The sequence below is a fragment of the Haemorhous mexicanus genome, chromosome 10, assembly GCF_027477595.1.
Source record: "Haemorhous mexicanus isolate bHaeMex1 chromosome 10, bHaeMex1.pri, whole genome shotgun sequence".
NCBI classification, from domain to species: Eukaryota; Metazoa; Chordata; class Aves; order Passeriformes; family Fringillidae; genus Haemorhous; species Haemorhous mexicanus.
This window is the reverse complement of record NC_082350.1, coordinates 15,876,121-15,891,007: the sequence shown is the minus strand read 5'-3', so window position 1 is coordinate 15,891,007 and position 14,887 is coordinate 15,876,121. Positions and strand designations below refer to the sequence as shown.

General features: G+C 50.1%; 1 protein-coding gene across 1 annotated transcript in view; it reads right to left on the bottom strand.

Moving 5' to 3' along the window:
- Positions 1-2,176: 2,176 nt before the first annotated feature.
- P3H2 (prolyl 3-hydroxylase 2) overlaps positions 2,177-14,887 on the bottom strand; it is a 64,552-nt gene continuing 51,841 nt past the window's right edge. Inside the window, exons 4-15 of the mRNA XM_059855492.1 lie at positions 14,725-14,856; positions 13,494-13,636; positions 11,973-12,062; positions 11,580-11,620; positions 11,010-11,104; positions 8,236-8,363; positions 7,628-7,723; positions 7,385-7,535; positions 6,765-6,882; positions 6,528-6,603; positions 5,470-5,610; positions 2,177-4,415 (exon numbers count right to left, since the gene is read on the bottom strand). Of these exons, the coding sequence (XP_059711475.1) occupies positions 4,323-4,415; positions 5,470-5,610; positions 6,528-6,603; positions 6,765-6,882; positions 7,385-7,535; positions 7,628-7,723; positions 8,236-8,363; positions 11,010-11,104; positions 11,580-11,620; positions 11,973-12,062; positions 13,494-13,636; positions 14,725-14,856 (1,304 nt within the window). The 3' untranslated portion in view covers positions 2,177-4,322. The remainder of the gene's footprint in view (positions 4,416-5,469; positions 5,611-6,527; positions 6,604-6,764; positions 6,883-7,384; positions 7,536-7,627; positions 7,724-8,235; positions 8,364-11,009; positions 11,105-11,579; positions 11,621-11,972; positions 12,063-13,493; positions 13,637-14,724; positions 14,857-14,887) is intronic.

Sequence of the window (14,887 nt, the reverse complement as noted above, 5' to 3'; positions counted from 1 at the left end):
CACAAGAACATTGGCAAGCTTCAGCTGCTTTAAATTTAAGCCTCAGAAAGTGTCTCAGGCTAATGCCTATGGAATGTCCAGGTTCCTTCAGACTGCAGCCATTAGACATAAAGAGCTTTAGGTATTTCAGCCTTGATTATAGATTCAGACATTTCTAAGTAGCCACAAGTTTTATTTTCAGGTGAGGTTTCAGGGGTGAGCTTTTGGCCAGAGAGAAGCTTTCAGCAGCCACTTGTAATAAGGCATTTACAGCCCAAGGGGGCTCAGCCTTAGGCTTTCTGCTGGCCTTTCTTGGAGGTTCTTTACTTACACAAGGTGTTTGCCATGCTCCTACCCTCTGCATGAGCCATCAGGCACCTTGCTGAGCTGTCATGACTCCTGTTAGCCACTGCTCCCCAAGCCTTGCTGCTTCTGCTGTGACTGGCTCTTCACACTCTGTTGCTGCATCCCTGACTGCAAAGTGCAATCTTGTCCTTAATGAAGGCATCATTTCATCTGTATTGTCCTGAAATATGATGGACTTCCCTTTGCTGGGACATGCCTGTGGCACAGAGCAGGCTCCCCCAGTGCCCCCACAACCTGCAGCAGCTTTGTGCAAGGGCTGAGTGAACTTGGCTTGGGCCCACTTGGACATGAAAGCAAAACAAATCTCCTTGGGAGTAAAGGTCCCCTGGCATGGATTAACAGCATGCAGGCTTCACTTTCAAAACCACAACCACACCCAAACACACACCCACACACACACACACACACACACACACACACACACACACACACAACCACCTCAGTTGTTGTTTTAAATACTTTTAAATTCCATTATGTTTCTTTTATGGGTAGGTTGTTTTTTATCTCAATGACTCTCATAAATCAACCCTGCTAATCCCACTCTACCTATATTATTATTATTATTATTATTATTATTATTATTATTATTAGGGAGGGCACAGCTAAGTGAACAAGGAACTAAGGCATGGTTCAACCACCTCCATCTCCCAAAGGCTCCTGTTGCTGGTGGTAGAACTGGGGAATGTACAACACATGGCCAACACCTAAATGGGTTGTGCTTCCCTTTGGTGGGCAAGCCTTGGAGCTGGCCTGGGAGACATGTGGTGTTCTCTTTAGTGCACATCAGCTTTGAGCTCAGTGCTGTGACTGCAGGCACTGCCTCCCTGGGGAGCTGCTTCATGATGGGGCTTTAGGAAGCAGCAATTACCAGACTGGCAGGTCAGGAGAGGAGTAGCAGCATGAACTCAAGTAGGAGGAAACAAAAATAGGAGTGCACTAGGTTGTCCCTGGGGCATATTTGACCAAGGAGGAGTGTATACATTCAGTATTGTTGTCAGCTTTCTTTTAGCAGGGATGCAGGTGCCCTGCAGGCACTCTGGATGTGACCTTGACAGCTCTGGCAGATGCCAGGCCCCTACCTCAAATCCAAAAGTTAAAACCACTTCTCAGTCCAAGCCATCTTGGTGGCAACCCATCCCACTTGGACACCACAGATGCAAAAACCTACCCTGTATTTTGATGCATACCCTAAAGAGCTCTGCAACTTGCTCCTATGAGGCTACAGAGTGCCACTGAACTTGGCACCCACCTCTGCTGTTGCAGCAGAATACAAATCCACTTCTGAGCTAGACTTTGCCAGAGCAGAGAGCTGGAAAAACAAACAAACAGGAAAAGTGCCTTTGACTCACTGCATTCCCGTTTCCTGGCTTCAGCATGGCCCAGGCTGCCAGCAGGTCTCATTGCCAGAGCAGCATGGTGAAAGGCATGGCCCAGGCAGCCCAGAGTCCTCTCCCTTCCTGGGGCATGTTTGCAGTGACTCCTGCAATGCTGCATCCCCCCGGGGCTGCTCCCTGGCCCTGAAGCAGAGCTGTTTCACCAAGGTGGCCGTGGCCCTGAACGCCCAGCAGGGCACAGGGACTGTCCCTCCTGCTCACCAAACTGCCTGGAGCATGTCCATGGCATGGGAGCTACTGCACAGCTGGATACATAGCAAGGCACAGGGACAGGCAGCCAAAAGCACATACACCCAGTCCACACTGCTCCAGCATGGAGAGGGGCTGTGCTCTCAGGTCTAAGGCAGGAAACCCCAAAACCACAGATACCATCATGAGACAGACCCCAAACTCCCCGGTCTCTCCTTCTAATGTTTGACTGAAGAAAGACAAAGACAGACCCAGATGTGTTTAGTTTATTTTCCCTGGATTTAGACACAGCTCTGGCTAACCAGCACATGAACAAACAAACCATGACCTGTGCCAGCCCCTGCAGCTCCTTGCAGCAGAAGCAGCTGGTGGCACCCCTGGGAGGGCTGGGGCTGCACCAAGGGGCAGCTCTGCAGGATGAACTTGGGCAATGGTTGTTGGGGGATGGCAGCACAGGCCCACATGGAAGGTGCAGCTTTCAGAGTCAAGCCTTGGATGCAGCAGCATGGTGCATGTGGAGGGACCATGAAATTAGAGTCAGCTCTCCAAAGTGAACAGCTGCCCTCCCCTTCTTCTCCCCAGCTTCTCCTCTGGCTGTTTTCAAAAGGGGGATGGAGTTAAGTAGTTACAGAAGAGGCACTTAAGCAGGGAAGGCTCTTCAAAGGCAGAAACCCGTGGGCAGTTCTTTGGGGAGCCAACTTGATGAATCTTTTCAACAATCTATGAGGGAAGGGAGATAACAAAGGAATAAGCAATGCCAGTGGCTTAAGAATGCCCAGAGCCTTTTCCTCTGCAGATACAGCATTGGAGGAGATGCAGCAAATAACTCTTCCAGCATTTTCTGGGTAGTAATAGTTCCCTCTTCACAGTCTGGGCATTTATTTTTCCAGATGCAGAGTTTCCCTCTATCTTGCCCAGGACCAGCTTTTGAGAAGGTCTCTACAGAAAGACAATCCTTGTCTACAGCCTTTGCAGCCAAAGACTGGATGGGAAGAGGGGGCTTCTGAGCCTGGGAGGTTTGAACAGACACAATCTACAGGAGCAAAGAGAAAAGACAATTCTCTATTGCAGATTTTAAATCCTGGGAATGCCAAAACTGCAGAGAAGAGCAGAAAACGGCTGAGGAAAGAGCCAATGCAGGGAGCTGAGCAAAGCAGCTCAAGGATGTGAGCTGCAGCAAAGGTCCCTGTAGTGTTTTCTGGATAGATTGCAGCCTTGCAGTAATTTCAAGTGAAGATTGCTGAAACTTGGCTTTTAGGAACTGCATTCCAGCAGTAGAAGCAGCTGTTGGGTCAAAATAAAAGCTGTCCTTATGTCTGGGGCAGAAATTCCGTGATCAGTGCCTGTTCTGACTGAGATAGGGGCTGCTCTGATCCCACACACAGGACTAAATTTAATGGTTTGGGAGCAATATTTACTGGCTTAGCAGCAGTTACTTGACTATTTGCTTTCACTGCAACATCCTCAGGCTGGGTCAGAACTCCTCCAAGCAAAGAGATACTACCACACCATGAACATCTGCTGCTTTCTGCACTGCCAGGATGGAAGGATGCAGCCAGGACATCCAGAGTGCAGAGCTACACCATGACCGTCCAACACCATGGCACTGTAACTTCCTAAGCTGCTTTCCAACAGGAACCCAGAAATTATGGCTACAAACTCTGGGTTCTACCAGCAGCAGACTGGGCTGGAAGCTCAAAGGATGCAGTGTGAAGCAGCATCCTTCATGTCCCCAGGCCATCAACAAGAGAAGGGACTGAACATGAGTGACAGACCCTGTTTCACCAGAGTCAGCTGCAAATCACATCCCTTCGTGCCTGTGCACAGCTCATGGCCCTGTGCAGCAGCTGATTTCCAGAAGCTCTGCTCAGAATTAATGCCCGAACACCAGCTTCACATGGCTACAGAGAAATCTCCATTTTGCTAGGACTTGGGTTTTCCTTTGTTTTTTCCCCTAAAAGGCATATTTCAAATGGTGAGAGACAGTCATAACTCCAGTTTTTGTGCTCCAGTTTCCCCCAGCAGGAAGACTGATGCATTAGGACACCTGAGAATTTTCTCCAGGAGATGCTAAAGAGAAGCAGCTACTTTTGGTTGAGGAAAAAAAAAAAAAAAAAAGGGTTCTCCAAGGGGGTAGAGTGGGCCTGAATGAGTCCTGAGAAGCACTAGAGAAAATCAGGTAATGCTGGAAGCAGAGGCAGCCCCACCAGGAGATGCTGGCAGAGGGATGAGGGTTCCAGCAAAAGCTGTGCTAAACACAGAAGAGGCATTCCTGAAACTCCACAATCATATTAACCTGTTAATTTATACAGCATCTCTGTACAAAAATAGAAGGGTTCTAATAAGATTAACAATATTAAATAAATATTTAATAGAAAAAGTCTTTGGCCTAGTTCATAGCTCATCCTTTGGGTTGATGTTCATTTCACTGGGTCCTAGATGCTCCTGGTCCAACATTGCAATCACTTCGTCTGCCTGGATTCGTTCCTGCAAGAGGGGAAGGGAAGAAATGGTAACAGCAGAGCTTCAGGGCCTGCTCCAGCTAATTCAGTGAGGCTCAGGCTGCTGGGAGGACACACAGCAAGGATTTTACCCCAGAACTAGCAGTGTATATGAGAGGATGGGGGAGAACCTGGGACTCAAGTGGGGATTTGCTGGGCAAAATTAATCAAATCCCTTTCCACCTCAATGCCTGATTCCCTCCTCCCTGCAGGGCTGCAGTGGTTGAGGCAGAGCTGATGTTCCCTTATCACACTCCACTAGCAGCCACTGTCACAGCACACCTTCCTCCTGCCCCCTCTGCTTGTTATTGATTTCCAGATCCCCAGGCAGGGCTGATCTCCCACCATACAGGCACCAAGCCTGGAGGAATTTCTGCTAGTGCAAAAAAACTGGGAGACACTGAAGTACATGTCTGAAAATAAGCTTTTCCCCAAACCTTGCAGCCCACCTCCATCACAAGGCAAAGGAATGAGGGTTTTGCATTTTCCCTACATTTAGTTTTGCTCGGTCTTGTATCTTTTATTTTCACAGAGCAGAATTGCTATCAAAGGGAGGCAGGGGCTGGTACAGCAGCCTTTTAAAACAGAATGTGGAGGGTGCCTGGTCAAAGGCATCGCAGCCCAGATCTTCCAAGGCATCTTGGGTGCCCAGAGCCATGGACTTCAAATTGCTAAAATGTCTGTGGGAGGACTTAGCAGCAGGACTCACAGAGCACTCTGAGCTGTGGATGGCTCTGCAGGAGTTCCCCATCCATCAGGCTGCTGCCACTAGGTGTCAGAAATGGCCAGCCCAGCCCTGCACGGAGCCCTTCCACACCCCAGTCAGCACCCCAGCCCAGCCCTGCACCCCACCGGCCAAGGGACCAGGACTGGCAGGAAAAACCTGCCCTGGGACCAGCTCCTATCATGGGAGTGCTGCTGTGGGGGCTGTAATGGGAGGAAAACAGATCTACTGGGAATAGAGAAAATAAGATGGTCCTGGCTCCTATGGGATGCTGGGTATGCCCCAACTGCCCTCACACCACGATGGAGGGACTCACCAGCTCTCTGTAGAGAGGGTCCAAGGTGAACCAGAGAGCCACAGCGCAGCGCTGGCCCTTGGTGACCGCCTTCACCCCGTGGGGGTTCTCGCCGCCCGACGAGAAGCTGATCATCCTCCCACACTTGGGCTTGATGGAGGCCTGCAGGGAAACAGCACAACGGGCTGGCAAGGGACTGCACATGCTGGCTTGGCTGGGCACACCATGCTCCAGGGCTTGGGACCTTACTGGGCATCCCTCTGCATCGCCCCAGGACCTGGTGAGCTGCTCAGGGGGACATGCAGAGCTCTGGGCATGGCTGGCAAAATGTGTGGGGTAAATAGGGAGGTGAGAAGCTTGCTCCTGCTGTGCAGATATCGTGCAGAAAGGACATAATGGCATGGAGTCTCTGCAAATCCTACAGGTGATTGCCTAGAGCAAAATGGGGCCATGGCATAACTCCAGGGAGATCCAGGGTAAGCCTGGCATGGCTGTCAAACACCTCTTTCTTTCTTCTCTTGGCAGAATCCACAAGAGTCCTGCAGGACCTCAGGAGCAGAATTGCCAACCAAACCAACCCTCAGGCACTTAAGTAGTCACAATCTACCCTCCACCTTCCCCAGAGACCCCAGCATGGTGCCCAGGCCTCTGCCCAATCCCAGAGTGGGTGCCCAGCTTCCTTAATGGCCCCAAACAGAGGTGAGGGCTCATGCCTGAGCCACATCCCTCTCAGGGTCCGATATCCACCACTGTGACCCACTCTGGAACAAGAGACCTGCATCTGTGTGGAGACACCAGTTCATGTTTGACCACGAGATGGGGTGGCAGCTCAGCAGTGCTCCAGGCCAGGGACAGCTACCAGCCATCCCTCTGTCTGCACTGGGGATGGGGAGAATCCCTAATCCACAGGTTTACTGCTTGGCACTGCCTCTAAGGAGGGAGCAGATGGTCTGTGCACCTCTGCAGCAGGATTTTGTATGGGCTGTTTGCAAGGTAGGAGCCACCGGCTGTCTGGGGAAGCCCAGAGCCCTGAGCATGGACTGCTGAGGAACAGCTTCTGGCCCACAGCACCAACTCACTGTCACAGTTTTGGCGTCCATCTCGGTGAAAATGAACTCGCCACCTTCAAAATCTGCGTTCATGTACAGGAGGGCACTGGGGAAGGAAGGGGGAAACCCCTGTTAGGGGAGAACTGGGGAGGTCTCAAGGCTGACCCCCACCTCCTGGACAGATCCCACATTGCTCCACTAAGACACAGGTGGGGGACAGCCAGAGGGAGAGAAGTCCTTGGGGAGATTCCTTTCCTTCCTTCCTACCTGTAATCCCGAAAGGTGTAGGCAGGAGGTTCCTTCCAGCACTCGTTGGCCTCAGGGTCCAAGAGGCAGTTGTCAGCATGGATGGGATGGCTCAGATCATTCCTGCGCTCCTGCTGGCCTAGGCAGGGCCATGTGGAGGAAGGGGGGAGGAGAAGGGATGGATGAGATGGGAATGTCATGCTCTGTGAGGTCCCATCACGGGGTGGGAGCCTACCCTGACCCCACTCCAGGTGGTGTTCACAGGTGAGAGGTGGAAAGGAATGGCTGGAGAGAAAAGACAACATCTGAATGGGTGGGGAGAAAGGGCAAGATCTGCAGAGCTCTGCCTTTTTCTGACTGAGTGAAATGGAGAGCTGGGGCTGGGGTGGAAAGGAGAAGAGACAGACAAGAGGAGGCAAGAGAAAAGGGAGAGGAAATTGGAAGAGTTGCAGGTATGAAAACCAAGAGACATCCCTGAAATTATTTTTTTTGGGGACAGCAGTGCCCACTTTTTGCTGCTGTGGGATGCTGACTTTGCCCAGCCTTGGCCACCAATTTAAGCACTAAGCAAAACAGAGCTGCTCTGAGCTCATGAACTCCCCGTGGAGGGCTGAACCCTTCCCAAGCTCCCTGCTCCTCACCGGAGAGGGCGGTGCGGCACACCAGGTGTGTGTAGGAGAAGTAGAGCGTGGAGTTGAGCTGGAAGTAGGACTGGACGATCCTGCGAGCCTTCTCACTGATGTCGTAGAACAGCCGGGCACTCTTCAGAGGGACACGGCCCTCGTAGCCATACTGGGCAAGGAGAGGGCCAAAGGGAGGTCAGTGTCATGTGCAGACTGGGAGGGAGGGCATGGGAGAGCAGGAAAAGGAGGAGGGAGCTGTACCTTGAGGGCTTTGAGGACAGTGGCTCCTTCAAATCTCTCATTCGGGGTGTGGGGGGAGGTTTTGCCTCTGTAACCATCTCCAGCCAACATGATCCCCTGGAAAATAGGAATACAGATGAGGGGTGAACTGGTGTGTCAGGAGAGAGGGATCTGCAATGGAAGTACATGGCATCCTCATACCAAATCCCCCAGGGCTGCATTTGCTGGGCCAGGTGAGCTGGGGTGGAAAGGAGCTGCAGCCCTCTGTGAGCACAGATGCAGGGTATCAACCACCCACCTCCTAACTGGGGATATTCGGCCACCCTCAGACCCTTGCCAAGCTCCGTTAATGGCAGATGAGAAGGCTCACCCAGACTTGTGGGTGAGCATCCTTTGGGTTGTTATAACATAGGGAAAGAGCTCTTTCTGCACAGGCTCTGTCCTGCAGCCCAGGATGGAGCAGCAGCTCCCGTGAGCAGCTATGGGTTGCCCTGGGGACAAGGATCCACCTGCTCTCCACAGGCACCCTGCCATCAGCTGTAACACTCAGCAAGGCATGAACCCATGGTCTCCTGGGGCTGATCACACATCCAGCTGTCACACTCAGCCCAGGAACACTGCCCACTCACGCTGGCCACCCTGTGCAGCTCCCGGCACTGCTCCTCCGAGATGACATTATCCAGCAGCACTCGCTGGGTGCCATTCAGCTGCTGAGAGTTGTAGACAAACTTCACATCGCTGTAGAGAAGAGGGCCCCCTGAGGAGAGACACAAAACCATCCTGCTGAACGTGCCCTGATCTTTTTTACATCTTGTACAGAGGCTGGAGGCCAGCTGAAGTCACCCAGGTGTGCTGACAGGCAAAGAGCTCCACAGCAGAGAGCAGTAACAAAAGAAACAGAAGCAATGGGAACACAAGGAGATTAAATCAATTTACTGCAGGAGCATCAGCATTTTCTACCTTCTCAACAGCTGCCTTGCAAATGCAGGGACCACAGCCTGGAAACACCAAACACCAGTGGGACACAGGGAGAGACAGGGACAGTGGCTAACTTGGTTCTCCAGCCCAGCTGTCAACACCAGTGCAGGTTCCCATTGCATTTGTGCTGTGTGGATGCTGCTGGCTTGGCATGCAAAGCCACCCTCTGCAACTGTCATCAGTGCTTCTGGTCTGTCATACACAGAGAAAACCTCACGTGGTGCTGAGCTTGCAGCAAGCATTGCTCTCCTCCAAGGAGGGCAGGGAGTGGGTGAGGCAGAGGACTCACAGGGTAAGTGAGGCAAAGGAGCTGCCATGGCTGTCTCTGCCATCCCTCACATCCTGCCTCTGAGCTGCCTCCCTCTGCCTGCAAGCTTTTCATGAGAGGTTTCAATCCATCCCCATCAAATCTGACTGATACAAAAACCAGAGCAAGGCCCCTAAACCACCATCTTTTGAAGCCTCTTCCATGCATCTTCTCAAAGAAAGAAAAGGAAAGAAATGGTAAGAATAAAAGCCTAAACAAGATGTCTCTCCAGGAAAAAAATGAAATACATCTAAACTGTGAAGAAAATTATTTGTTGTCACAGGCAAGCAACAAAATAGAGGAAACAGAGCTACAGAGTTCCTCCCCCCATGTGGCACAGGGAAACCTCTCTGTGACAATGATTTTGTAACTTTTACTTTTCCTGTCTATTGAGTCAAAACTGTTCTTGGCAGGTCTCCTTGGCCTACGGAGGACACGTAAACCCCACAAGCCCTGTCATTAGCTCACAGCTTTATTTCTGAAGAGTTAGGTTTCTTGGAAATGGAAAATATGGGATGTTTCTGGTGTTCATTGTGCTGATTTTGTTGCTTGATAACCACACTTATTGCAAATGCAGCTGGATCAGAATTCTCAAATCCAAACTCCTGGCATGCTCCAACACAGGGCTGAGTTTTCCAGCTCAGCTGTTCTTCCCCAGCCATCAGCACATGAGGGATGAACATGGAAGGCATTGCTCAACATTTCCAACATTTCTCCTTGTTCCTCCCAGGGAAAAAGTGGGGTAGCTCTGTGCCATGGACACTGAACCCTTGTCCCACACTGACAGTGTGCTCCCACCTGCTTTCCTTGCCTCTGCCTGCTCTAAGCACCAGCAGAGAGACAGACCTGTTTCCTGTGTCTGTGCTCTGTGAAAAACACCCCAGAGAAACTGAGGAATTCTTTGGGCTTTTGGGAGAGAAGGAATTGGCAGAAAGGAGGAAGGGGGGAAGGGTAGAAGTACAGGAGAGTACAAAATTAAAATAGACTTTTCTCGTTCAGCCTTTTCTTTTTCCAAGTAAAAAGACAGAAAGAAAAAAAGACAACAGAAAAAGGCAGCAGCTGGATGGACAAAAAACCCAGTTTCTTTTCGATGGATTCAGTTTTCTTTGTAAACAAAAACATTCTGCAAGTAAACCAGAATAAGAGCATAGAAAGAAATAAAAACAAAAAGAAGGACTCTGAAATTACGGGGTTATAAACAGCAAACAGGCCAACAAATATAATTCAATCAGCTCTTGGCTTAAGCAAGATCTTTGGTGTCTTCCTGCGGTATTTGTCTATTTTATGTACAGCTAGAGAAGGGATAACAACACTCTGAACACAACACTGAGCAACTGGACACAGTGTGGGCTGGGGAAAGCTGTGAAATTCCCCAAAAAGAGCTACCACCCATTGCATTACAGGGAGGTTTAATTGCCTGCTGCTGTGGAACTGGCTCACTAGAGACACAAAGACACCTCCTGGCTTTGAGATCCTGTTGTTTTGCAGCAAGGATTCTGTTTTGGTGCTTGGCTACAATATTGTTTTTCAAAATTGTTAAGGGGAAAAATCCTGTATTTAGTAGATGTTATAGTATTTTCTGTGGCTGCTGAAAATGTGTTGAAATCAGATGAAATGTCTGCTGACAGGCTTATAAACAAGTGATTTCATGTGATCTAAGACATGAAATCGTAAGCTTAGTCTGCAAAGAGAAGTGGTTGCTAGTTTGGTGTGATCCAGCACATTTAGCAAAGCTTCAGGACAGTCTGCTTCCAGCATCCATCCTTCTGCAGCCTGGACAACAGGGAACACACTGACCTTAAAAGCACCTGGACAGCAGACTGGTTTGCTTTCCCCACGGTGAGGAAGACCCAGCCCTGCAGCTCCACATCTCAGGGCTCTGTACTAGTAGCCCAGCAGGTGGGAAAAACAAGTCCAAGGGCACAGCAGCTCCTTGGGACCCACAGATCCAGAAATGCTGTGGCAGCACTGAAGACCTGTCTGTGTCTTAAACAAAATTTGAACTCCTTAAAATAGGAGTGGCCCTCATTGCTCAGTGGCCAGCCTTTGCAGTCTGTAGTCTCCAGCAACAGGAAAAAAAAAATCCCAATTTTTTTGAGACATGTTTATCAGCCTTACCCTCCTTCAGCTCTCGATCTGGCTTTGGCATGGGTTTCTTTGTCAGGGACAGCCGGGGCCCATCCTCAGGTTCACTGCTGATGCTTGATGGGACACTGAGGAGCAAAAGAGAAGAGAAACATCGTGACTTTGGCCACAAGTTCTTCAGCTTGCACTTTTGCTCCCTTTGGAAACTAACACACAAAAGCCCCAGGCAAATCAGTACTTTGTACAAATGTCACAGCCATACAAGTTGAAGCCCTTACTCTGTGCTGTAGCAAAAATTGCTTTTCTGGTAATGAGAGCAACAGTTTCCACCAACAAAGCACAGACACCAACAAATCTGACCAGCACCACTTGCCTCAGCAATCAAGTTCCCTCTAGACCATTGCTGGTTTTGAGGCACTCAGCTAAAATAAGGTTCTTGTGGGAATGATTGCAATGGCAAGGGGCAAAGGGCCCTAATTCAACCAGGACAGTGTGCTGGGTGGGTGGGCAGTACCCCTGAGTGGCAGCCTGGTACCCCACCATGAGCACATGCCCTTGATCCCACCATGGGGATTGCTGAAGCTGCAGTCAGCTGTGGCTCACCTGTGCTCGTCCTGGCGGGCGCCGTACCTGTTCCAGTAGTTCTGTGGGAAAGAGAGAACAGACTTCTTAATTTAAGGCTCCAGCCAAAGCCAGGGCATTACCTGCTCTGCCTGATTCCCAGGGACATCAACCAGCCTCTCTGGCTCCATCCCACATAACTTTGGGCAGTGGCCTGAGCTCACCAGATTGAAAATGTGGATGAGGCTGTATGTGCCTCTCCTTCACCCCAGGAATGCCTCCTTTGCTTTGCCATCCCTGTTTTCCTATAGGGAACAAACCAGGCCAAGACCCAGCTCCTGAGTCAGCGGCACAGGGCTGGATTTACAGGAGAGGGGCAGGGGGGAGCTGGTGCTAGAGCTGAGAAGGTGCTGGCCCAGCACACGCGGGCGTTACCGGCTCCGTGTAGGCGAATCCCAGGCCGGCCGCAGCCACCCGCAAGAGGTGAGACTCCAGCTTGTGGCGCCGCAGCAGCGTTCTGGCTTCCTGCAAAGAGAACAGCAGCAGCTGCACATGGCCAGCTTCTGCAAGACACTGGCAATGCACCTCTGCTTCAGAGGGGTTTGGTTTTCATGCAATGCTGCAGGTTTCTTTAGGTTGAGGGGTGCTTGGAGCAACCCCAGGCACAAGGCTGAGCCACTTAATACACAGCAGAACGTGTTCAGAAACTCATTTAGGAAGCCTGAATCCCCAAAACACATGTCCAAAGCTGGCAGAAATTCCTGCACACCTTGGAGAGCCTCAAAATATCTGGGCAAAAGGCTGGCCAGAGAAACCCCAGCTACAGAATGAGGGCAAGTTCAGGCTGGTGGGGCAGGAACCCTGGCTGGGCTGTGCCTCAGTTCCCCCCATGGAGCCCATGGCCTGGCCCTGGGATGCACTCAGAGTGCTTGGATGGGGGCCAAAGCTAGCCAGCTGGAAATTGTCCATCACAGGGCTTTATTTTGAATGAAAAATCTGCAAACAAAACACTGGTATTTCTCCTAGAAAACTATTGTGCAAAGCAAAAATAAATTCTTTTTTTTTTTACAGAAAACTTCAAAACCCTGTAAACAACTAAATGTTTTTGTCAATTTCAGGGTTTTTTTCCTAGATTCATTTTGTGAGGGAAAACAACTTTTTTTCTTGTTTTCCTTTTTATAATTTTGCTTTTATTTTTTTAGTACTTTATCAAATTCACCTTGATTTGCCTGGAAGTCAAGGAATTCCCAAAGGAATGGAAAAACCAGTTCCTGCCAACACTCTATTTATGGTGTGAGTGAAATGACATGATGGGATGGGATGGGATGGGATGGGATGGGATGGGATGGGATGAAGGAACTTATGTATGGTGAGGAAGGCAGCCCCAGGGCCACAAATAAGGGCTGCCCAGACTGGAGAGGAAGCCTGTCCTGCTGGGTGATGGAACACACACTGTTTGGTTATTTGACCCCAGCCTACCCCTGTGATAGCAGAGCTACTGTCTGCAGAACAGGCTGAGCCCTGAACTCCAAGCTAAGAGACTTGAAAGTAATGCTGAGATCCCAGTCTCCCTGGGACAGTATTTCTCAGCCCTGTCTGAAGAGATGCTGCCCTTTGCCCGATGTTTCACTGCATTCCTGCTCCGTGTGTCCCCCAGAGCACTGGGCAAAAGGAGGGTTTGCACTGTTGGTCACTGCCCTCCCTGCCCTTGCTCAGGCTTTACAGGCTGAAGTCCCCATTTAAAGCAGATCCTGTCCACCAGCTTCTCCCCCACACCAGTGACTCTGAACTTGCACCCTGGAAATCACCTCCTCAGCATCACCAATGAGCACAGCACTTCTGCCTCTGTTTTTAAAGTGGTCCCACTGGGGGAAAGCTGCCAGGCTTCTTTTATTTCCACCAGGTTGTTTTGTTAAAGCCTCCCACCAAGAGCTCTGAGGTGTCACTCACTCTCACCTTTCTGGGTTTGATGGTGGCTGGATCCACTGCACCTTCCAAGAGACCCTCGTAATAACCTGCATTCTCCAGGACATCTTCATCGTCCGGGTGGAAGAGCAGGTAGGACTTGGCACACTCCAGGGCTTTTACGTAGTCACCAACTGGGGGGAACACAGCAGTGGTCAGGGGGGCACAGGGGGCTCACACAGAGCCCAGGAGGGGACTCTGCAGGGAGGGAAGCACAGCCTGAGCTCCCCATCAGCTGAAACGACAGCCCAGGACTTCACGGGGCTCTTTTGATGCCTCTTTGTCTTAACCACTCCACCTCCCCAGCAAGGAAACTGAGGCACAGAAACAAGAGTTTGCTGCCATCATGCACAGACCAGATGGTATCCAAATTGCATCCAGATAGATGGGCAGGACATAGATATGGTCTGGCATCAAGCTGCTTCTCATCTGTGCAGCATCTCTCAGGGCCCAGGGGTTTTCACCCACCACAGCAAACCTCGAACTGGGCAGAGGAATGAAGAAGCCTGAAAACCATACATGAACTGACTCCTCCTGCTTTCTTCCCTTTGTGTTGATGAATGAAGAATCTTCATGTTTTAATAGAAATTTTGACACTTGCAGAGTATTTGCAAAAGCCTGAGAGAGCAGATTTCTATTTTCTTTTATGTAACAAAACATAATAAAATAGCACACAGATGTGTGCTACACAACTGGCATGATTTTTTAGCACTGCCAACCCCTGACATTTTGCCATGCTGCCAACTCCTGCAGCTTTACTGTGAAACCTAAAATATTTGGTAATGGGCAAAAACTGCCATCTTGGCATAAGCTTGAGCTAAGTCATCTGTCTGCTATAGATTAATTTAGAAAATGTATCAGTTCGTTTCAGAAAATGTGAAACATATGAACCCCAATGATTTTAATATTAAAAGGCAAATGAAAGGACCCTAAAAAAGCACGATTTATTTAAAGAATAGTAATGTTTAAGCTAAAGGTTTGGCTTTTAAAACCTGACTGATGATCTAAAACACCTTCATAAAACATACTTCATTGTATTTCAGTCATCCTGACTTTTGAAGAGATCATTTCCAACGTCCTTTGCTTCTCTTTCAGACCATGCCTCTGCATCAGTGTAGTGTGGGCATTGGGGGAAACAGCCTTACTGCCACATGGAACAACCTGAACTTGCACAAAATGAAGAGAAGGCAGCAGTGCTGTGAGGAACAGGACAGAGCTTTACCTCTGTAATAGGCAAACTGCAGGTAGTCGTAGTGGAGGGGAAGGAAGTTCTCGATGGGCGAGATGCGGCCCGAGCGCGTGGCCAGCTCCCGGACACAGTCGTGCTTGCAGGCCAGGACCTGCATGTAGTGATCTGCCAGGAAAAGAGGAGAGCTGGTCTGAGC